This window comes from Triturus cristatus, chromosome 1_1 (genome assembly GCF_964204655.1).
Source record: "Triturus cristatus chromosome 1_1, aTriCri1.1, whole genome shotgun sequence".
Classification (NCBI taxonomy): domain Eukaryota; kingdom Metazoa; phylum Chordata; class Amphibia; order Caudata; family Salamandridae; genus Triturus; species Triturus cristatus.
Window position 1 is genome coordinate 512,437,661 of NC_140579.1, and position 25,305 is coordinate 512,462,965.

The 25,305-nt window shown below is 45.7% G+C and overlaps 1 protein-coding gene across 24 annotated transcripts in view; it reads left to right on the forward strand.

The window, feature by feature from the left end:
- Positions 1 to 553: 553 nt before the first annotated feature.
- Positions 554 to 25,305, forward strand: part of LOC146870509 (leucine-rich repeat-containing protein 37B-like) — a 1,537,525-nt gene continuing 1,512,773 nt past the window's right edge. For 13 of the 24 annotated variants that reach the window (XR_014978279.1, XR_014978281.1, XR_014978282.1 and 10 more), the window contains exon 1: positions 554 to 1,013. Coding sequence is in view for 10 of the 24 variants with exons in the window: in XM_085643006.1 (XP_085499132.1) it covers positions 709 to 1,013 (305 nt within the window). In the remaining 14 variants the exon portion in view is untranslated. Of the gene's footprint in view, positions 1,014 to 1,441; positions 1,941 to 2,978; positions 3,070 to 25,305 lie in introns of those variants that run through there. The other 11 variants (XR_014978291.1, XR_014978287.1, XR_014978283.1 and 8 more) reach the window with 5 other exon arrangements.

A 25,305-nucleotide genomic window follows, 5' to 3' on the forward strand; every position in this document is an offset into this window, starting at 1 on the left:
GCACACATCACTTTTTCCGTTTGTATCGTATCGTTTGCTACCTCTTGTATTTTGTTTGCCCTTGATACTTGCACAATTGTCACTATTGCCTCATGTAACGTACCGTTTGATTTTGTAACATGCTCACTTGTATTTTTTGCTCCTTATGTATCATTACTGCTGCTATTGTGAAGCGCTCTGACTCCTTCGGGTAAAGTCCGCGCTATATAAAAACGCATTAAATAAAATAAATAAATAAAATAAAGAGAGAATGGCTCTTTAACAGCACGGTTCTAACATAACGTAGGATTTCATACTGACGTGCCGCCAGAGGCGCAACTAGAGCCAAATTTCGGGGGGGGGGGGGTTGGGGGCTGAGTCTTTTAAGCCATAGGCAGAGTGGAGCTGCAGGGGCTCTTAGAAGGGGTGAAACAACAGCGATGCCTCATTAACATGCAAATGGTCTTTTAAAGACCTGTAAAGTGCTCGGGTGCGGCTGTGTGTGCGCCGGGAAGCTGTCTCATCCCGGGCTGCCACACGCGACGGGGGGGAGGGGGGGGGGGGAAGCCCTGTGAGTCCAATGGGTGTTGCGCGCCTGCGTGCCGCCGTTATTTCTGCGCGCCGTTTGTCTCCGGTGACAGTTCACCAAACGTTTCTCTGCAGCCACTTTTGAACCGTTTTGCCGTTGATAAACCCCCTGCTGGCCCTGGAGGGAACGGGGGTCGCACCATGGCGCCTCGTGTGGGAGGCCCTTGGTTCCAGTTTCTCCTTCAAGCCTTGCTCACGGGAATCCTGACGGAGTTCTCGCACAGGTCAGATCTGGAGTCCGAAGAAAGACCTCCCACCATCGTCGTGGACCTGGGCCCAAAGCAATGTAGCCTATCACGCAACGAAAGCCACGCCCATTATGTCATCCCTTGCGGGAAGCAGTGCCGCTGTCTGCACCACCTCCTTTCATGCGCCGGAGGCGAGGGAAGCGAGCGCCTGCCCCAGGTGCCCACCATCAAGGGCTATAACGACACCTTCTTCTACCTGTGAGTCTTAATAAAAAAAAATTGGATCACATTTCTGCGTTTTATTTGTTGTAGTAAAATGTATCATACGGGGCCTTCTCCAGGAGAGAGTTACTAAGCCACCAAAATGTTTTAAAATCTTTAAAGGTCGTAACCCAGTAATTTTTAGGCCTCGCCTTGGCAGCGTATGCATGCGCTATCTCAGCGAGATATAAAGTAATCTGTATGTTGGGTTAAATTTAATGTAATCTGTCTTCCGTTTGCTATAGGCTTAGTTGTGGTAGTGTTGTTGTTATCTCCCTTTCTGTTGGCTGTTTGCTAACTTCTGTGTACTCCCGATACAGCGGCACCCAACTACAGTGTTATTTCGCTCTGCTTGCACTTCTTTTAATTGAAGTGCAGTGTGCCATCTGTTTTGCACGCTGTAGCCTGCCTATGTAATTGGACACTCCCTCCCAGGGGGCCTCAAAACAGGGGCCACTGCTGTCTGTGCCTGCCCTGCTCCTCGCAGCTGTCGTGGCCGTGGACTGGCATTTGTGTTGATACTAGAGTGAATTGCTGTTTTGTTTTTTAAGTACTAATGAAAAAGCTTCGTAAAAATGCATTCCATGTACTGACATGATATACATTTTTACAAAGCATTTTCATTTGTAGAATCATACTTCAAGGTTCTCTTACCCCGCTACAGGTAGTCTTTTTTCGCTGGGTCCACTGTTTACCAGGTTCTATGACTTCGACTAGACGGCATGTTGACGGTCTAGTCTTTTTTGACCATCACGTACCACGTGCACCCGGAAGTACTTCACCGCCATTCTCTACTAAGTTTGGGTTATCCACCTTTACCGCCGTTTACTTTCCTCTACAAGGACGAACTGGCATTATTGGCCCGAACCCTGACGGAACCTCACTTTGACAAGTAAGCTGTCGCTGCGCGTTTCGAACCTAGCCGTACGTATACTTTAGTTGCAGTGCGTTGCTTTTATTAAATTATTTGTCTTGCGCTATTGTAACTTTCCACTTGAGAAGGTTTTTAGTTGTGTTTTGGAGTATACACACCTCCCTATCCATTATCACAGATCTTTGGGTTGCCTTTTACCTTTTCGTATAATAGATACAGCCTACTGTGTTTTCATATACCTGCTATATGCCGTTTTTTTTATTTTCTTTCTACTACAAACTGAATCGTAATACTACGATTTGGTATACGCTTCTGGGATTACGCTATATTGTTTGTTCATTACTCTAAGATCCCACATGGGTTACCTTTATTATTCTACGTGACTTTTTCTGTTTTAGTTTGCGGTGTCCTTTACCCTATACATTATATAAATTTACGGTCGCTGCGCCCCAATCAAGCAGCAACACTGTCTTTTAAACTATGAGACATACCAAGTGCACTACGTGCGTGTAACATTTCTGCCTGCCCTGGAGCTACTTGCTAATAAGTATACTTACCGCATACCCGAATTTAAACCATACCAACCTTTTTTTCATTAGACGCTTTGTTATCTACTTTACTTTTTTTTCCCAAAAACACGTTGTGGTCATGTCTTTGGACACCTTGTTCTCTTGCCTACTTTTTTCATTAGACGCCTTGTTATCTACTTTACTTTTTTTTTTACCAAAAACACGTTGTGGTCATGTCTTTGGCTACCTTGTTCTCTTGCCTATTTTTCAGCCGTAACGTATAAATCTGGGGACTTGGCCATTTAATAAAAACATTTTTCCTTTGCTCACGAGTTGGCGTAACCCAGAGTGTTATAGAATTAATTTTTCTGGTCTCGCGTTGATTTTAGCATATCTTTTTCACTGGCACCCAGTTTATTCTCTTACCATTGGTAAGCTTGAGGTTCTCCGCCTATGTAGGATGGCTATTTTTAATGAGTAGTTCTCACTTCCTAATACTTTGTCTAATATTGACTTTACTTTTTATCCTCACCTACATGTTTTTTTTATTAAACTAGCCTGATCTCTTCTCCTGTTTAGAACACTGAATCCTTACCGCGGATCAGCCCATAGGAGAGAAATTTGAGTCTCCTTATTCCTCCAGGACCGCCCCAGTCTTAACACCTGAGAGGTTAGTAGGCTCCCTTGCTCTCATGACCTAGACAGACTTTTGATCGTAACTTTCCTTTGATATAGCCCTCCTCTTCTTCTTTTCTCTTTTTTTTTCCTTTTTTTTCTCTTTCTCTTCTCTATTCTACATTGTTAGGTTTTGTTTACACTCTCTAAAATCCAGTACCAATCCGGACCAGACTTTCTCATTAACGATTACTCTAGTTGGAGGCGCTGCCTCTCTACTTACCGTGGTAAGCGCCCCTCTTTTCAACTAGCTCTTTTTTCCTCATCAGCCCTTCTGGCCATAACTCTGAAAAATCTTGCGCACAAACGTACGGGGCCGCTCCTGACTCCCTTACAAAAGGTAGCCCAGGCGACACTTCTTCCCACAATTGCATACGGTAGTGAAGCAATGCGGGGTAGAGATGCTAAGCAATTAGACAACCTCCAGGTTAAAGCCTACAAACAAATGTTTTGTCTTCCGAACTACATCTCTCCAGCCCAGGTTAGGTTGGAGTTCGGGCTCCTGCGACAAGATCTTGCCAGACAAGGTGCATATATCATCTGTTGGTTTAAGATCAAAAGCTCTCGATCCCACATGCTTAACAGTCTGCTGTGGCAAGAACTGCAACTCAGAGAAACCTCCCAAGCCAGAGCTTACCTTCAGTCAGCCTTAGAATACACTAACTACAGGAACTCTGGGAAACCCCAATTGGATACCACGCTTTTAAAAAACTAGCCTGGAAGGTCATTAAGCAAGCGTCACTGATTGAAGACAAGGCAACCTTTTCTAATAGAGCCCATGCCTGGATGACTCTGAAAACATATGTCCCTGACCCCACAAACATACTTTAATCAGGGGTACTCTAAAGCAGCAAAAATGTGCTTTATGAGGTTCAGATTGGGAGTTCTGCCTTGTGCCCAACATCTTCCGCCATGGCAACGGCAGATAGGTCAAGACTCCTGTAGCCTGTGCAAAGCTAAGCAAGGTGACATTTTACATTTAATCTGCCTATGCAAAAATATGGCTCAGGACCGGCAGAAACTCCTAAAAAACCTATTCAACATAATGGGTATTCGAACAAGGAGACAAGCGGTACTTGCATGTTTTAACCCAGAAAACACTCAGTTAAATTGCCGCCTAGCAAAATTTTTAACGCTTGCTGAACAAAAATGCTTAAAAAGCTTGGTAACTGACTAAAAAATCATCAACGTTTCTCCTAACTCCGAATGAGATACGGATTCGTCTCAGTCAGACCTTAAGGACTTAACTTAAGTTACAAGATAGCCCCTTTGAACGAACAATGAACTTGCCTGCTCACCCTGCTGCTGTTGTACACACTTGCTCCTTTTAATGCAAATATATTATCTATAATCAAACTGCAAGTATGTATGTTTTAATATTAAGTTACTAGTACGACGGCACCTCAGAACTATTTCCAGGTAATAGCCTAAATTTACTGACACATTGGCTATTCGCACAAGGAAACTGCTCAAAACTCAATGAAAAAAAGTACCTGTTTTATTATACTTTTTAACTGATCTCATAGGTACCATGCACTGTTAACAAATGTTATATTGTTACGGTTTTTATTAACTAAACAATAAATTTATCTATCTATCATCAGCCCTTCTGGTGCTCTCTTTTTGTGACTCTTACTATATTCCTTTTTTTCCTATGTGTTACTTCTTGCTAAGGTGCTTTTTTCATTTTGATTTTTCCAAATTTCAACCCACCGGTTTTGGACACGGGTCTTTGGCTCACTCTTTGGTTCCACAAAAGTAAATTAGTATTTTCCTCACCGCATAAAGGGTCCCCCCTCCTTCCTGATCAATGTTTTACCTCACTATTTCTAACTTTCTTATCACATTAGGATGTCACCCTTTAGCTGCACCAGTCTTAATAAAAGACATTATTGCAATGATACAATACTGACAGCACTTATTTATTGTATGACCCTTGCAGCCCTGAAGAAGCCCTTGTTTGGGGGAAACGCGTTGTTCTGTATCAAGAGCACACCGTGAATAAAAATCAAAAGAACCTTAACAACTACGTGAATTTTCTCTTTGTTTCTCCCGAATTGTTGCACTCACTATATACAATTTTCTTGAATATTGCCTCTCATACCCCTGTATAAAACATTTTAATTTGTACTTAAAAAGCAAAACAGCAGAATGTAAACAGCCATTTGTCAGATACGCATGAAAGGCTCTTAACAAGAGGCCTAGTGCAATCTTTCACTCCTCACCAGCTGAACCAACACAATTAAACCCGCCGAGCAAGCAGCCCTCCCAGACTCTAAGATAGAGAAGTCTCGTATTTTTTTTCCCCATCGAGTGCACACCACTCGTTCACTTTCTTGTTGTTAGGTTCTTGTTGTTCATTAGGCCCAATTTAATCACCCGTTATTTGGAAGTCTGTTAACTTTCTGGTGATTTGTTTGCTGGAGACTTTACCGTTCTTTGTTGCCGACAGCTTTTTAATTTTTTTTTAACAAACTTTATTGAGCCGTCATGTAGGGTACAATACAGCATTCCAATACAATTATGGCATTTTCATTTGTGTTGATCTTCATCACCCCTTAAACTATGATTAACTCTACAAGCTTCAAATCTGTATTTCCAGCGTTACATAACACAAAATTAAATAGCTTAGATAATCGAGAACATGGGGATTCATCCCGAAGGATTATTAGTACCTCAAAGGAAACGTATCACCTGTGCATGCCGACAGCTAAGCGAGTATTTCCATAGATATACAGCATGCTTTGCTTTGATTTCGAAACCAGTGATAACGCTCAAGGTTTTTAAACGTCATAGGATACATAATGGCTTGCATAATAGTTTCTGTAGACATTGACCATCCAACTATGTAAATACTTTATGCTTATTCACGTTTGCTGCTGCTGCACACTTTGCCTTCTGAAAGTCGTTGCAGGGCTGGAAGATGTAGTTGACTTTTGTTTTAAGGACAAGTGTCTGAGTGAATCTTTCCCAGTGTAAGGAGCTTTTGACCATAGCATCATGTTGGGCATTAGCCTAAATCTAGAAAAGTGGAAGTGTTTCTGAAAAATGCGCTCCCCTAGAGCTTCGTTCTGTCTTTATTTTGGGGTGAAAACCCTTGGCCAAAGCTTGCATGGGGTTCTGAGTAGTATTCTCTCTTACTACCCAACACTGGATTTTCTCCGATGTTACTCCCCTAAAATTGACATTCTGTAGTAGAAAAGCATAAATGGAAAGATGCCGCTACCCCTGCCGGGAAGCTGCCAGTATTCCTGTATATTGGTTTACCACGCCTGTTTATTTTCCCACACGTTTCTTTTGTCACCTTTCTCGTCCTTGTCTGCTGTCTTTGGCTTGAGTCCTTGACTTTGTTGTGCGGCAGTGATTGCTAATTATATGGTTTCCTTTAAAGTAGTTGAAATACTCTCTATTTTGGCTTTCTCATCCCTGTGTTGCTGGTTAGTATTGTGGGCAGGGCGGCTCCCTAACGGCAATTCCTGGAGTTCTGCCCACAGGTCAAGATTTGTGGAACCTGTACACACTCTGCCGCCTCGCATATCTTTTATTGCCAGAACTGCCGTTAGTTCAGTGTATATGTTGTATTCGTGCAGTCTAGTGTGGTGCCCGTGTGTGGCTTGTGTGATCCAAGTATTTACACTGTCTGCCATCAGGTGGTCTGGCGAAGGATCGAGGCTCTGGAATTGCGCACTGTGGGAGTTGTCATTGGCTCATGATAGGCCTGCCTATAGACTGTACTTGTTCTGCACAGCTCTTTTACAGCACCACGTGCTATGTGCGGTGCAGTGCATATGTATAGTGGGGGTTATTTGATTGACGTGTGTTTTGCTTTAAACTATTGCCATTGTTTTAAGGATAACAAAAAATAGAAACAAGGAAACCCTATTGATCAGAAGGGACCAAGGGTACAAGATTATTTAGAAGAAACAAGGTCCCATTCAAATCTAGATACAATTTAAATATCACAATTTTCCAATCAAAAATTGGATTTAATGTTATATTCAGAAGGCGATTTAATTATAATACAATTGCTAAGAACAAAAAATACATGTGGTGAGATAAGTGAGCAGCCCGTGAGTAGTAAAAGAAAATCAGCCGATTTCCTAACCGCAGGCAAGTGACTTAAAATGTGACTTTTTGTGTATCTAGGATAAAGATTATTGAAAGTCACAGTTGAAAAACATCTCATGCTCTAGTACAAAATTGCAGTGTATCATCAGGAGATTAGAGATGTAGGTCGACGACGTTTCGATCCCCAATTGGATGGTGGGATCTCTTCAGGACTAGCAAGGTGATGGAATGCCTGGGAAAGTGTGTCTGGGTGGGTAAAGAGGAGGGAAAAAGGAAAAAGGGGGGAGAAGGGAAGTTATAAAAACAGTAAGGGAAGGTGATAACAAGGTGTTGCGCAATTCAGCATAAGATTGTGCCGACGGGGGAGGGTAGTGTATATACTAAGGATAGAAGTGGTTGGGAATAGGGTGAAGGAATTGGAACGTGAGGAAGCAGGGGAGGAGTGGCGGTATAATTGAAGGAAAAAAGCGAGGGAAGGGATGAACAAGGAGGGCGTGGGATACGGTGGTGTCTAGGAAGAAGGGAGTGGGGAAAGGAATAAGGGAGGAACTTACTGTGAAGATCAATAGTTGGAAAGAGCCGTTCCAATCATACACGCTGAACAGGTGCAGCAGAAAATATGTCTCCTGGCGCGCGTTAGCCGGAAAACAGAACAGGAAAGGGAAGCGGTGGTCCTGTATTACATGAGGAAATGGTGAGAAAAATGAGGGTGAAGGAGTGTCAAATGGGTGTAAGAGAAGAAGGGGAAGGGAAGGTCAAATTTACCTGGAGAAGGAACAGTAGACCGCGAGACGCCGTCAAGAATGGGAAAAGTGGAGGGTTGCTCCTTAGAGCGCTCCTGTGGAGCCTAAACGGCAGGACCCAGTCGGGAGGGATCGGGCGGTAGTTGTTCTAATGGCGGGAAAAAGGGTGGAAATGGTCAGTGAATAGCCGAGAAAACCGAATATAATAAAAAAAAACAGTGCGGTGGTCGAGGTGAGGTCGTAATTACCTGAGAATTTCCAAGAAGGTTTTGAGCCGTCTTAGGTCTGGATGAGGGGCAGTTAATGCCCGCGGATAAGCAATCCTTCGTGCCGGCAAGGGTTAGTGGCAGCCAGTGATGGCGGATCTGGGGGCGGGAATAAAGGGGAGGTTGCTATTCGGGCGGACAGGACCAAGGGGTAAGAGGAGTCGATAACCGTGAAGAAGGTGATCGTGTTACCTGAAAGGAGATCAGCTGAGTCTGCTGAGTCTTCGATGCGAAGGCGATGCGTGAATGGAGGTTACCGGTCTGCTACGGGTATTAGACCGGAAGGGGCAGTCAATTTAACGTCTCCTACGTAGGAGAAGGGGGCGTATCCTAAGTGAGGGTGGTGTGGAAAGGGAGAAGGGACAAGGGAAGGGAGCAATGTATAGTGAATGCAGAGCAGAGGGTGCAGTAAGCCAAGGAAATTCCGGCGTACAGTGATAAGAGAAAAATAATTTTAAGTCAGAAAGGGCCAGGGAAAAATCAAGAAAAATTCCAGGATGGAAGGACGGGGAATTAAGTAAGAAAGGATGAGGAGGGTGAAAAGGGAGAGAGGGGTTCGGGGGGGGGGGGGGGGGGAAAGTAGTGAGGCACTGATGGCAAGGGTGGGGTTTTGGCGGGGTAAAAGAAGTTGGCTTCGATTATCGTGGGATTACAGTCAGTCACAGTAGAAATACAGCATTAACATACAGTGGTAATATTACAGAAGATTAGACCAGTCCTCCAGGCGGTTAAGCCCGGTATGTAAACTGTCAGTACGAATTATCCATTTTAGTTCCTCTTTGTCCAGGATAGCAGCAATGTTAGTGTTCCTTACGGGTTGATGAATTACGTTAATGACTTGCCATTTGATGTCGTCCTCCGTGTGGTTTAAGGTGATGAAATGGTCCACAAGTGGCGCATTGGGTGTTTTGCAGCGTATGCGACTTCTGTGCTGGCAAATCCGAATCCTGATCTTTTGAGTAGTTTGTCCAACATAAATCAAATCGCAGGGGCAGGTAATAGCATATATCACATTGGCAGTATTACAATTTGAGAAATGTGAGAGAGTGACATCAGTGTTACCATGCACAATTTTTTTTGTCTTTAGTGAAATTACACACACTGCAGTTCCCACACTTGAAATGGCCTAATAGTGGAGGTAAACCCCAAGCACCTCTGAGGGATTGGTCCTTAGTTTTATTAGGGAGTGCGGCCCTAACGAGGTGATCTTTTATGTTTTTGCTTTTTTTGAAAAGCAAAAAGGGGGCGTTCAAACTTCAAGCTACCTGCGTTGATTGTTGGCCAGTGTTTTAGAATGCTTTTCCTAACTGTGTTAGAGATAGGTGAGAAAGTGGTCACGCAGACTATCTTATCGTCCCTTCTTTTCTCTTTGGGACTAAGTAGGGTCTCCCTTGGGCAATACCATGCTCTTTTGAGTGCTTTTTTCACTAGTTTGCGTGGGTAGCCTCTGTTGGTCAGTTTTTTGGAAAGGATGGAGGCTTCCAAAAAATAGTCTTCCTTAAGATAACAATTGCGGCGTATCCTAAGGAATTGTGAGTAGGGAAGGGAGTCTCGTAAGGCTCTGGGGTGATGGCTGTTGTAGGATAGTAGAGTGTTTTTTTCTGTGGGTTTGCGATAAAGTGTAGTGTAGAGACCGCCATTGTAAGCTATAATGGATAGGTCAAGAAAGGCAATTTCATCTTTGCTATTACTCAAGGTGAATTTGAGGCCATTACAGTGTGAGTTGAGCCAATCTTTAAATTCAGTTAGGTTCTCTTCATTGTTATTCCAGATCAGGAAAATGTCGTCGATGTACCGCTTCCATTCCAGAATGGAATTTCTGAAGGGGTTCATGGGGGATAGTATGCGATGTGTTTCAAGCCAATCCATATAAAGTATGGCAAAATTTGGAGCAAAAACGGCTCCCATACTGGTACCCTTCACTTGTTGATAGTAGTTACCATCAAATAAAAAGAAATTCCTAGTCAAGCAAATTTTGAGGAGTTTTAAGATAAAGGAGGTGGGGACAGCATGGGGTTGAGGTCTGGAATTTTTCGTAATTTTTCCCTGGCCCTTTCTGACTTAAAATTCTTTTTCTCTTATCACTGTACGCCGGAATTTCCTTGGCTTACTGCACCCTCTGCTCTGCATTCACTATACATTGCTCCCTTCCCTTGTCCCTTCTCCCTTTCCACACCACCCTTACTTAAGATACGCCCCCTTCTCCTACGTAGGAGACGTTAAATTGACTGCCCCTTCCGGTCTAACACCCGTAGCAGACCGGTAACCTCCATTCACGCATCGCCTTCGCATTGCAGACTCAGCTGATCTCCTTTCAGGTAACACGATCACCTTCTTCACGGTTATCGACTCCTCTTACCCCTTGGTCCTGTCCGCCCGAATAGCAACCTCCCCTTTATTCCCGCCCCCAGATCCGCCATCACTGGCTGCCACTAACCCCTGCCGGCACGAAGGATTGCTTATCCGCGGGCATTAACTGCCCCTCATCCAGACCTAGGATGGCTCAAAACCTTCTTGGAAATTCTCAGGTAATTACGACCTCACCTCGACCACGGCCACCGCACTGTTTTTTTCTATTATATTCGGTTTTCTCGGCTATTTACTGACCATTTCCACCTTTTTTCCCGCCATTAGAACAACTACCGCCCGATCCCTCCCGACTGGGTCCTGCCGTTTAGGCTCCACAGGAGCGCTCTAAGGAGCAACACTCCACTTTTCCCATTCTTGACGGCGTCTCGCTGTCTACTGTTCCTTCTCCAGGTAAATTTGACCTTCCCTTCCCCTTCTTCTCTTACACCCATTTGACACTCCTTCACCCTCATTTCTCTCACCATTTCCTCATGTAATACAGGACCACCGCTTCCCTTTCCTGTTCTGTTTTCCGGCTAACGCGCGCCAGGAGACATATTTTCTGCTGCACCTGTTCAGCGTGTATGATTGGAACGGCTCTTTCCAACTATTGATCTTCACAGTAAGTTCCTCCCTTATTCCTTTCCCCACTCCCTTCTTCCTAGACACCACCGTATCCCACGCCCTCCTTGTTCATCCCTTCCCTCGCTTTTTTCCTTCAATTATACCGCCACTCCTCCCCCTGCTTCCTCACGTTCCAATTCCTTCACCCTATTCCCAACCACTTCTATCCTTAGTATATACACTACCCTCCCCCGTCGGCACAATCTTATGCTGATTTGCGCAACACCTTGTTATCACCTTCCCTTACTGTTTTTATAACTTCCCTTCTCCCCCCTTTTTCCTTTTTCCCTCCTCTTTACCCACCCAGACACACTTTCCCAGGCATTCCATCACCTTGCTAGTCCTGAAGAGATCCCACCATCCAATTGGGGATCGAAACGTCGTCGACCTACATCTCTAATCTCCTGATGATACACTGCAATTTTGTTCTAGAGCATGAGATGTTTTTCAACTGTGACTTTCAATAATCTTTATCCTAGGTACACAAAAAGTCACATTTTAAGTCACTTGCCTGCGGTTAGGAAATCGGCTGATTTCCTTTTACTACTCACGGGCTGCTCACTTATCTCACCACATGTATTTTTTGTTCTTAGCAATTGTATTATAATTAAATCACCTTCTGAATATAACATTAAATCCAATTTTTGATTGTTTTAAGGATAAACAGCAGTCTCTTTCAGAGCTGGCTGCCCCCATGCAATAAGTTATCAGCGACCTGTCCCTAATGTCTGTAAAACTAGTGTTCTGTATTGTCTTTCCCACTGCGCCTTTGGCAAAGTTCCGCAATAACTTTGAAGAAACAAATGTGGCCCCCTGGCAGCTCCTCTTTTGGTTAGCACCAACCCAAGCGCGCTTTCGGTCTCAAGCCTGCGCCTGCAGTAACTGTATGCCCACTTATCAATATTTAAAGCCCATTTCACATTGCCTGCATTTTGTATAAAATGTTGTTAGATCTTGTCTGAGCACAAAAAATAATGTAGGTATACATCATGTTAAATTTCACTGCAATTCACATTAAAGCGAACATCGCTGCGCTGAACTATATGTCCGAGCTAACACTATACATTCTCAAAGTACGCAGATTTATTGCGCCAGGCATTTTATTCTAATGTTGATCGAAAGGCGGGGGTTTCTTTTGTGTTTTGATCTTCGTTGATTGATAACCCTCCCAGATTTCTGACATTCGCTTCGCGGAAGACAAATGACTGTTATATTGCTAGGTTGTATAACACTGCACAAAGATTTTCCTGCAGGAACAGCTGTGGCAGGTTTCCTGTATGTAATGATTTGCCGATAGCAAATCTGATGCAGACTCTTAGAGATCAATACAAAGTTATAGAGCAGACGGATAAGTTAAACTTTAGTTGGATACATCCCAAGTCACTCCAGATTTCTCACGGGCTGGAGTTCTTGTGCTTGTATTCCTATCTTGTGGTCTGATAGCAATGCTGGACCAAAACATGAAAGTGATGTTTTAACCCCTTCCCCGCTCATGACGGAACCGCTCCGTCATGAGCCACGGTTGCCGTGTGCTCATGACGGAGCGGTTCCGTCATGTCACGACGGTTGGCGGCCGCTCCGCCTACGCGGCGCTGTTTCCCCGCCTGTGCGGGGGGACAACGCAACTGGGCGGAGTCATGACGGAACCGCTCCGTCATGAGCACAGCTCAACCGTGGCTCATGACGGAGTGGCTCCGTCATGAGCACAGCGCCACCGCGCTGCCCCCCCCCCCCCCCCGAACCTCCCAGCGCTGCGGCGGAATTCCCGCCGCAGCGAAGGGGTTAAAAGCAATTGAAATAATGAATTTGCATTTCTATATTCAACCCAGAAACCAGTAAAAGCAAACCAGGTATAATGGTAAACAAGCATTGGCCTAGCCAATAGGTCTCGCGTTTATGAAAGTTTAAGATATTGGCATTGTAAATGACAATGCCTTTTATTTATGTTTTAAAAACCAAAACATAAATAAAAGAAATTGGTGTTTACAATGCCAATAGCTCAAACTCACGTAAATGCGAGACCTGTTGCATTGCAAATGCTTGTTATATTTACAAATGGTTACTTATTTGACCCATTTAAAAAAAATCAAAAGGCATCAACCATCAACTTGATGGAACAATCCAAGCCAGCATCATATTTCATGGATTATTAGGGAAGATGGGCTGCATTCTCAAGTTTCCACCTGTGGCAGTGCCGTTCAACCCTAGTGCCGAGCCCTTTTGGGGTAGTTTGCGCTTAGGCTGCCATAAAAAAATTTCCACATCAAATTTGCGTACCTTTTCCCCAACACCACAGCGATTCTAAACTTACCCAGAGTTAGTGTTCCCCTGGAGTAGCATGAGTAAATAGCTAATATATAAGAACATTTTAGGGGTTTGGGAGAAAATGGGTAAAAAAGTGCCTGTTTTTTTTCCCCCCCTAAGAATAGCATTAACAAAAGTTTGGCTGTGCTAAAATTACCATGCTCTCAGGAACAACCAGAGCTGTACCAAAATATATATATTTTATTTATTACAGTTTTGGCATTTTTTTAAGCAGTAACCCACCTTTCCTATTTGTTGTGTTTTTAACCTTTTCCAGTTTGTGGTGGAAACAGGTGTGAAACCCATGGGTGATGCAAGAAAGCTATAAATTTCTGAAAAGTAGTCAAGATTCTGAATTCAGTAAGGGGTCATTTGTGTAGATCCCTCGAGTTTTCCTAGGAAACTAACTGTAGAAATGAAAAAGTAAGGAAAAATTGTAGGAAAAAGACTGACATTTGTGATGATTTCATCTGTAATGTATTGTCGCAATGGTTGATTTACAAAAGCAATATATTAATACATCCGCTAGATGTGGTTTGCTGCAGATTTAGGGCCCTAGCTCAGTTGCCACCCAGGAAAATCTACCATACCCAGACATTTCTGAAAATAGACACCCGGGATGTGCAGGGTGGTGTGACTTGTGTGGTTCTAACATGTTTTTTCGTTTACCCGGTAGTTCTTGCAAACTATAAACAGTGCTTTAAGACACATATTTCCCTCACATTTCTGTGAAGGCAAGTTCTGGAATCTGTGGGACCCACTAATTTCCAACCACCCAGCGTTCCCCTCAGTCTCCCAATAAAAATGGTACCTCAATGGTGTGGCTGGGCCTAGTGCTGCAACAGGAAAAGGCCCAAAACGCAACAGACAGATACAAATTTTCCACCAAAAAAACCAAACCCTTTCCTGCAAAGTTGGTGGCTGTGTAAGTATCGAGCTGACAACCTGGGTGAACATAGAGTAAAGTGAGCCATATTTTGAGTAAAAGCCAGTTTTCTATTGATTTCCTGCAGTGCAGGCCAGTGTTCATTTTCCTTATTTTCTTGGGTAGGCTGTTCATCTGTTTGCTGAGAATTACGTAGAAGTTACATATCTACAAACTATGAGGGTTCTTTTAAAGTAGTGAATGAGTAGGACAGTGCCATTCATCTGTTGTTTCTCATTTGGGTGGAGAGCTTAAAGTTGGTCCATGAACTTGTACAGCCCTGTTGGCTAAGTAGAGTTCTTTAAAGAATGTTCTTCTTGCGACAGGTACCTTTTGCAGGGCTTTGAGAACAGGAGTGATATGGTCTAATCGGTTCATACTAAGGACCTGTCTGGCAGCAGAATTCTGAATTGATAGATTTAGTTGGCATATCAAGGCATGACAGCTCTAGTACTGTTGAGCTCAAAACCTTATGTATGTAACCCAAATAAAGAAGGCTGTGTCATAATATTTTCATACTTTTGGAAGCTCTTTTCATCACATTGTTGACCTGTCTTAAGAGTGAGAATTTGGAGTCTGTAATTACAACCAGATTCTTTACTTCTGTTGATGTTTCAGTGGAGAAGCCATTTCTAGTCGGGTTATATTCCCATCATATTAGTGGTTGGTCCGGGGGGCGTGGCATCGCCGAGCTGCGAAATGGCCGCGTGCTAGAGCGACTCCGTTGGCCGAGCTGAATTAATCCTTCAAAGATCCGACAACGTTGCCTCAAGTGCGAGCCTGCTGCCGTCCAACTGTCTTGTAGGTGCAGCGCCATCACCGGAGAACGGAAGCTTGGACGTCCGGAGCGGGTGGAGGCGAGGACGCATGTGAGGCCTGTCCGTGCACGAATTCCATAAAGCCGGAGTCTCGGGTGAATACTATCCCGGGAGGCTCCGAGTGGGGACAGAAATCGATGCAGGAGGTCCTCGCGCTGTAGCACACAGATGCCAGCTGACATTGGAGACTCATGAACGGTAGGCAGGGGAGAGACCTGTGCGTGCGCTTGAGAGGACAGCTACGCGACGCATCCTGGTAGGAGTGGAGGACATCGGAAGCAACGGCAGGAAAGTAAGGCGTAACAGGGTGCTCCGACTCTGCAGCCTGGGGACATTTTCGGCGGCATACTCATCCCAGCACGAGAGCGGGGGGCGCTCGGCGACTGCCCCCGCTGAGGCTGGAAGGTAGGACTCTGTTCTCAGGTGGTGGGGACATTGCGAGGAAGGCCTCGCCTTGCTGCTGTCACACGAGCCTTGGGCCTATCGCTTGGACGCACATGGATTCGCTGGCTTGGGGAAGAATGCTTTCCTGAGAGTTGGCTGGTACTAGTCTGTCATAAGAGAGTGGCTGTCTGGCAGGAGCACGAGTGGAGGCATTATGATACACCGACTGGATGCTGAGGCTACGGAGGGCAGCAGAGGATAGCGTGGTACATGACCGGTGCGGTGGAAAGGGGCCGGATTGCTGACTCAGTACTGCGGCCCTCAGGACATTGGTTATGGAAGGCGGGCTGAGGGCTAGACGCAGATAGGTGTACAGAGGCCTGCAAAAGAGCAGGACATCGCTGATACCATACAGGAGATGCTACGATATTGACTCCGCCTAAGTCGCCGCTCTGCATTATATAACAGCGCTGACGCTCCGGGCCGCAGAGGCCAGGTAACACTGCTGAGCACCTCTTGGGGCAGAGGGGGGACGGCCAATGAAGCACATTGATTACGCCAGACAATAATTGCAACAGCCCGGGCGTGCATGGGGGAGCCGTGCAGGGCAGGAGACGGCGTTCGTTCAGGGGGAACACCAGCGGAGGGGTGAGCTAAGCCGTGCATAGTGGAGGTGCCCTGCGAGAGTCCATATAGAGCTGCTGGGAAAGAGTGATACATACCTGCCCTGCTAATCTACAGAGGGGTAGAAGACTATAGTGATATTTGTTGGCGGTGATCGATCCCTGGTGGGCGTGAAAAGTTACTGTCGCATGGAGTCTCGTGCCCGACAGCGGTATACCTAGTAGACGGGAAGCCTGATTGCGGCAGACATTGCCACGCGGAGCCAAAGGCCAGCCGAGCTGGGGAAACCTGATACGCGGCAGCCCAGGATCACTTTGGAAAAAAAAATCTAACAAAGTGACGGACGGTGAGTCTAGCCAGCAGAGCCAGGCGGAGGAGGGTGCTGCATCGGTGCCGCCGGCAGAGGACATCCGATCCATGTTCAAAGATTTGAAATCAAGTCTTCAAGGTCTCGACTCCAAAATGGACTCCTTGCAGAGAGAATGAACCGGATAACGCAGAGGATGGAAAAGCAGGAAGGTCCCATGGGAGTGTTGGAAACCAGAGTCATGGAGACGGAAGAGGGGCAAACGGAAATGGGGAAAAAAAACTACGTGGAATGGATGGGGTGCTACAGGGAATCAAGTTAAAGACTGAGGATTTGGAAGCAAGGTCGAGGAGAAACAATGTAAGAATTGCAGGTATATCGGAAACCACAGACATTCAAAACATGGAGAAATACATAGAGACCCTGATGAAAGATCTTTTTGGCCCCGCTTTGTCCCCCATGTTCCTAATAGAACGGGCCCATAGAACGCTAGGCCCTAGGCCGTGACCAGGTGCTCCGCCGAGACCTATCCCGGGAAGAGTCCTCAACTATAGCGATCGTGATGCGATCCTTCGATCGGCACGAGAGAAAGGGGACATGCAATACGATGGGAATAACATTGCCATGTACCCAGACTTCACGTTACAAGTCCAAGCGGCCCGCAGAGAGTTTATGCCAGCCAAGAAGATTTTCCAACAGATCGGTACTAAGTACTCGCTGATATATACCGCCAAGTTGCGGATTCAAGGTCCTGGCAAGCCCACCTTCTTCACGGATGCGAAGGCTGCTTTGAAGTACGCAAAACAGATGGCTAAGGAGCAGAGACAGAGGCCGTAGTCTGAAGATCCACATGCGGCAAATAATCTGAGCGATAATGACTGAGGGCACCGAAATGCTGCACCGGCTGGGAAGATAAGTCCATGTCTATGAGGTATTGAGTGGCGGTGATGAAGTTGGCTGGGGAGTAATTTGAATGTATGATTTTGCTAGATAGGAATGACAATTTTTCTGGTGATGTCGGGGCTTTCCCGGCGCACATGTTGACACTGGTACGTAAACATAATGGCTACATGACTTGGGGCAGTCAGCGATCTGCTCGGCCACCCTGCCATGAGTGCAGGGGTGTTATGCCGGCGGACCCACGTTCCCCATGGGATGATTCCCTCAGGGCTCCTACTATGGAGCTATTGTTTGCAATTTTGGGGAGCGAGGGGAGAGTCACAACCTGATTGGGGGTTGGTGTGGGAGGGGATGGGGGAAAGGGTCAGTTCTTTTATGGGTATCTGCCAAAATATAAATGTACACCCAGTAGTCGATGGTGGTTGACACGAGTGGATATATCCACACTTATACTCCGAACGGCTGCTGCTAAAGATAGCACTCGGCCTGAGGTTCTGCTCACGGTTGGTCTGGGGGGGGGCCCTGCGTCTCTTACAGGTTGTCAATATGTCCAGTATCTGTTTCCGTTATGTCACATCTAAAATGTCTTACTTGGAATGTTAGAGGCCTGAATGATCGTCGGAAGTCGAGACTGGTCCATTCATACTTCTCTAGACATGGAGTGGACATATGTCTACTGCAGGAAACACACCTGACAGGCGGTACTGCGGGTATGCTTAGAAACAAAAGATGGGGGGAGGTAGTTGCCGGGGGGTACTCCAACTATTCACGGGGAGTGGCTGTATTGTTGCGCAGGGGACTGCAGTGGCGCACACACCGCACAATGATAGATAGGGAAGGACTGTACATTATGTTACAAGGTACACTGTACAATACACCCACGGTGATCCTTAACACCTATGGCCCTAACACGGATGACCCTGATTTCTTTCAACACACCGGGCAAATGGTGCAAGCTTTGAATAACACTACGGTCATCTGGGGTGGCGATTTCAATGCGGTCCTCTCGGATGTAGCTGATGGGCAGGGCGCCTCACGTGAACACCACCCGAGAGCAACTGCGATGTTGCAAGATATCATATCTGACCTGCAGCTAGTGGACTCCTGGAGAGTGTTACACCCAACACTTAGAGAGGGCACATGTGTGACGCACCACCACAGCGCCTGGCCGAGGCTAGACTTCTGGTTGTTGTCTAAGGACATGCACACTTGGGTAACTGCGGCTGAACACCACCCGCGTACTCTCTCAGACCATGCACCCGTACAGATGAAATTTAAAGTGCCAGGTCCATACATTTTTCCGTTCAGCTGGAGATTTCCTTCCGGGGCATTGCAGGACCAAGTTTTTAGGGAAGAGTTACGGGGGAAGATTGAAGACTACCTCACAATTAATGAGGGCACGGTGGAATCACCTGGCACGCTATGGGAAGCGTTTAAAGCTGTGATACGAGGAGATTGTATAGCTCTCAAAATAGGGGTCCTTAGAAATATATGTACCACATTGCAGAGGCTGGAGCGGGAGATTGGAGCGCTGGAGCAAGTACAAGTTCGCTCCCCATCCTCTGCTGTTACGGCGCGGATTCGATCCAAACTGTCAGTTTCAGGCAGAGGCGGAGAGAAAAACGGTCTATTTTATATAAAAATGCTCAGGCAAGGCGCTATGGAGAAGGGGAAAGAGCTGGGAAAACACTAGCGGGATTACTTAGACCACCTCGGGGAGCGGATTATATAACTGAAATGCTCACAGAGGACGGGGAGCTGGTCAGAACACAATGTCCCGTTATTACGAAACGCTATATGCCTCCAAGACTAACCCTTCACAGTCTGACATTGTGGACTACCTGGACACCATGGCATTGGCATGGTTTAGCGACACTGCTAGGCAGTACATGGAGCTTCCCATCACGGTGGAAGACATTAGGCAAGTAATAAGCAGTATGCCGGCGGGGAAGGCTCCGGGGGCAGATGGGCTTTTATAAAGAATACTCAGATATGCTGGCACCATGCCTTTTGCAGGTATACCTCGAGGCTATGGAGACATGCATCCTTCCTCCCACACTGAGAGAGGCCACCATAATCGCTCTGCTGAAACGTGGAAAAGACCCTACAGTGCCTGACTCATACCGCCCACACTCCCTAATAAATCTACATGCTAACATTTATGCCAAACTCATAGCCAATAGGTTGCAACCAATGCTGCCGCAGATAGCATTGCCAGACCAGTCTGGTTTTATACCAGGCCGCTCAACTGCCCATAATCTACGAACGTTGTTTGGAATCCTGCACTGTCTGGCCCCCCATGTAAAGTAATTGCTGCACTACTAGACGCCATGAAGGCGTTCGATTCGTTGGAGTGGCGGTTCCTCTTTGTCCTGCTGCCCCGTATGGGGTTTAGCCCCTTATTTCGTAAACAAATTCAGTTGCTTTACACGAAACCTATGGCACGGGTCAGGATAAACGGGCAGATGGCGGAACCTTTTGCCATAACAAGAGGAACACGACAGGGCTGCCCACTGTCGCCACTGTTCGCCATCACCACGGAACCATTGGCGGCCCGGCTTCGCCAACATCATACACAAAGAAGCATTGGGTTCATGTCCAGAGGACTCTTGATCTCAATGTATGCGGATGACATGATAATATACCTCACAAACCCCAAGGACAACTTTGTGGAAGTAATGCGAGAGATCGTTCGTCATGGTGGGCTTACAGGCATACAGGTAAACTGGTTCAAATCCGTGATCTTTCCGCTCACTGACAATACTACTCAGATCGACACGGAATATCCTATACAGTGGGAAGTAAAATATTTAGGAATATGGGTGAGCAGATCAGTGCATGAAATATGGCTGACAAACTACGGAACAGTAGTGTACTGGATAGAGTGCAAAATACAGAAATGGAAGCACCTTCCGCTGTCATTAATGGGGCGAATAGCCATCATTAAAATGGTGATACTACCCAAGCTCCTATACCGGTTCGTAAACATTCCGATGCCGCTAAACACACACTTTTTCAGGAAGCTGAGATCCCACATCCTTGACTTGGTATGGGCGGGTAAGCAGCCCAGAGCATCCTGGAAGCTGTTGACACTACCCTTCGCCCAGGGTGGCTTAGGGGCTCCTGATTTCGAACTTTATGCTTCTAGTGCTCAGGCGCAATATTTGCACTTTTGGCAGCACCCTACGCCCTTTCAACCCCATGTAGCGGTAGAAATTGACAGTAGCTCCCATTCCGCTGAAAACTGCTATCTACCAGCCTTATAAAAGGCCTCATTTAAAAATTGACACGGTGGAGACAATGAGGTGGGCATGGAGAGGGCCCATCTATGCCGCCAGGGGGTAACCCGCTATTAACTCCACTAATGGACAAAGCAGTCACACTTGGAGCCACGGCGCATGCATTGGTGAAGGGTGGTGATCTCTTACCCGACGATACTTTCCTGACATTACAAAAGATGAGCAATTCTCAAACGCCCACGGCATCAGACATACTCCTGTATTATCAGCTTAGGGCCACATGCCATGCTAGATATGTGTCCTTCCCGCAGGCGCCTCCTGCATTACCTGCGCTAGAAAATGTGCTGGCTAATCCATCTCCTCGCAAATTGATTACGCGCATCTACAGTACAACGCAAAAAGAATCGCCGGTAATAGAATGCACGGCCAGGGCAGAGTGGGAGAGAGACTTCAACATCGTCATCACGGACAAACAATGGCAATACTGCTGCTCACAGTTGGAACATCTCTCACCCAGTTTTAGACTGCGGCTAATCCACTTTAACTTTTTGCACAGACTATATCGAACGCCCTCCCAGCTGTACCGCATGGGCATACATCCGGACACGAGCTGTTGGAGATGTGGGGCTCCTGCCGCCACATTCTCACACCTGGCATGGGACTGCGGACCGATAGAGAAGTTCTGGGCGGCAGTAATTGGGTATATTCGACAAATCACGAAGCATCAGGTACCAGCCACTCCACTGACGGCACTTCTGGGCTTTGTTTTTGAGGTCCCAAAGAGCTCTCGAAAGCTCACGGCCATGCTGTTGCTACTGGCTAAGAGGCAGGTGGCAATCCACTGGAAGAAGCAACAGCCCCCTACAATAGCTGCATGGGTGAACACTGTGGTTTATTGTAAAGACCAGCTGTCACACTATTGGGAGTTAATGCCTAGCAGATCCAGGCCGGCGGATATTTGGAAACCATTTGTGGCCTGGTTGGATGCGGGGGGCTCAGACCTTCAAAGGGGCTAAGCGGAGAAGCATTGGTGGTATTGCCATAAAATGTGGTCATCGATAAATACCTAGGGTCGGAGTTTCACATGTGGGGACGCAAGGGGAGAGCATTTTTGTGATCCGAGCCATAGAGAGGAGTGTGGGGCCTGTTTGACCACGACAACCACACAAACCACACGACATGCGGGGTGACATTGCAGCTAATTTGGGTAAGGCAGAGGGGGTGGGGGCAGGGGGGTTGTTGTTCTGTTAAGATTTATTAAGCACAAACCTACGTCATAAGCTGAAATGGGATAACGAGTGGACATAGCAGATGTTGTAATACTGGATCGTTACATCGCTGCCGACCCGCTGGGTTGTAGGCATACAAGCTGTGTCCTGATGGTAATGCTGATACCAGTTACATGCTGCCGGCCTCCGGGTTGTGGGCAAACAGGTGTGTTAACATATTACTTCATGGAAAAAAAAATATATTAGTAGTTGGTCTTGTTCTACAGGCAACATAGAGTGGGGCCATGGCTCTTTAGGTATCAATAGTTGAAGGACTTTAGCTGATTCAAGTGAACTTTTAAAACATACAGGGTCTCATTAAGAGTACCTGGAGCCCACAACCAGTAAGTCTGCACCAAGTAGTTAATACTACCGATTTCCTATGGACTACCTCAGGTAAAAGGCAGGATGAGATGACTGAATCATATTAAGACAGCTTACGATCGTATTAAGACAGTTAATTGGGGCGTGAAGAGGGTTTCGGATAAGAGTGGGGTTTGGCAAGGGTGGGAAATAGGAAAAGCATGGCTTGTACTAGTAGTGATAAGGGGTTAGTATATTAGGCAATGAAATATTGAGAGAGAGAAGTGACCCACTACAGAGGGTTGAGATCTGAGTTATTGTGAAGGAAAGTGTGAGGGAGAGAAAACAGATGACCGTGTCAGTCTGGGTAGTGGTGGGAGATAGAATAAAGTTTGAGAGGGAAGTTTGGGAGACTTAACAGTTGGAGATCAATATAAATGGAAGTGTTAAGAATGGTAATATGGGCATTTTGCGCTGGAACAGAAGGAAGAGAAGGAATAGGTCAAAGAAGACAAGAAAAAGAGGTCCACTATGAAATCATGGGTGAGACCTAGAAGTTTGGGAAGAAATTTGGTGTTTTTTCCCCATTTGCAACATTTTGATGTCACTAGTAACTAATGCATCTTTATTCGATTATGTATCATAATCATAAAAAATAAAAACATAAGATCCACATATACATTTTGATGTTTATCTGCTCATCACAGAGAGTGGTTTTACCTGTAGTCTTCGGGCTCAAGCTGGAAATATGAGTTGGTATGCCAGCGGGAGTCCAGAGGAAAGACTCTGTAGTAATAAGAGAACAAACGGGACAGACCAGCCTAAACGGGTAACCCTGTGCTTTGATAGATCTATTGATTGGAGATGTAGGGACCCAGTGGTAACCCTAACATTAGGTTTATGGCATTTATCTGAAAGTGGAGGCGTTTCTATCCTCAAAGGTCAACATATTACAGGTCTATGGGGGTCCAGGAAGGAATGGAGATATGGTTATCACATGGGCAACCAACAGACAACCACAGTTGTGGGTCTTAGGGGGCACCCAGAACCAGAAGAGTCGCTACCCTAGGAATAGCTAAAGAACACACAGCAATATGCCATTGTGGCCCACCCAGAGGCACAGGGTTACTGCTCTAGGGAAAATCACAGCACCAGGGTTTAATGGGCCCACCCAGAAGCTGGGATTTTGCTACCCCAGTGATAACAAATTCACAGAAAAATGTGGTCTACACAGGAACAAACAAAAAGAAGGGACCTCTACCGTCCTTTGGGGGCATGCACCTCTTCCCACCTCTTGTGCTTCTTTTCTCCCTGCAATGTTTAAGATGCAATAAATTCAGACTTCTCAATTCCCCCACTAATTTATTGGAAGATCTGTAGAACGGAAAAATATTTGTTGATTAACCATAATTCTCTAAGGAAATTTGTGAATACTTGTCTTTTCCAGAAAGTTTGCCTGATCCTGCTCTGAGCATGTCTGCAGCGACGTTCATTTAAAAAAAAAAATATATATTTATTGAGTTTCCCTGAAAGAAATAACACAATCATCCGGATAAAATGATCATCCTGTGCTTTCCACAAATGACATTTACTATCAGCCTTTCCAGTAGTTTATTGCTGAGATGGCAAGAAAACAACAGTTAATATTCGTCTAACATCTATAAATGTACCAGTTTGCTAATTTGTGAAGCATTTTGTAAAAGCTGAAGCCTTTATAACTTCCAAAAACCTAGTCGATTGGTTAAACCCTACATTGAATTGTATCTTATGTATAATCTTGTGCAAAATGAGACAAATGTACAGCAGTGACTGTGCACAAATGTACCGGTCTTCGTAGATCTGGCTCCACAGTGAATTTCTAGTAACCCTGATGAGTCCGTCTTCTTTTTGTATTTTGAGCAATTGTAATACAATTATGGTGTTCTTTAAGTCCTAAAAGCACTGATAAACAAGAGAAAACATGAGGGAAAAAAAGACAAAAGGGAGGGAGAACAACCTGTACTGGCATTGGACTGTATCCCTACCTCCATGTTGCAAAATAATTTTCTAAGCTTCTGGCAGGGCAGTGTGAGGGCTTAACAGCCAATTTCCATAGTAAAGCAAGGGCAGAGGAGGCATAGAAGGCCTACTAGAAGTAAGGAAATAATGCTAATACAAAACATGGGTCAGGGATGGTTTCTCACTTCGAGCAGCACCGGCACCACATTTCATTGAGGTAAAATACAGTTCTGCCTCTTGGTGTAAAATTGGGGCATTTATACTAATGTGAGAAGCAAGGATTTGTGGAGCAAGCAGTGCCTCTCTCTTGCCTCAATCCACCAAATTGATTTCAGCTCGGGTGAGTAAACGTAGATGTCACACCTGTCCTCTATCCTCTTTTTCTGCACCATGTGGGGCTGCGGTTCACTTACTACAAAGGATCATATTTTTTACTGAACTGAGGGAATTTATAGACGGAATTTATGGGACATTTGCACTGTGGTCTGGTCCCCACCCTCTTGTGCATCAAGATGCAGCTATTCTATACATCATTCTGTGAAAGTGAGGCCAAATATATAGGGGGGCAGTCCACAGGGGTGATGAACGGACAGACTATATAACTGTGAATTTTTGCTGTCCTGAGTATTAAAAAGTGATGACAGTTTTTGTCCCTTGACATTCACTGCACTCAGGGCAGATGGCACGTTTTTAAAAAGTAGAGGCTGGAGAGATCCTAAGGCGGTATGACCTGTTTGAATTACACAAGGATGTCTTTATTGGGGGAAGAGTACTTATTCGGCACATGGATCTACTGGTGAGGTTAGGACATCCTTGCCAGTGACAAATGTTCTACTGTCCAGTGTTGTCACACTTGCTACTGATAATGCCAGTATCTCAAGTGTTGAGTATGCTTATTGTTTGGGAAAAAAAATGTCCAAGTGTGGTCTTATTACATGACAGTGGGGTGCACATGGAGAATGGTTGCTGTCTTTTTGCCTGGGAGCTGCCAGCACCCACACTGTAGACATTTCTGAAAACTGGAGACCAAGGGGTATCTTGGATGTTGTAGTGTGCATGGACCATGGCATATTGGCCATTTCTGATACATGGCAATCTCCTGGTAGGCTGG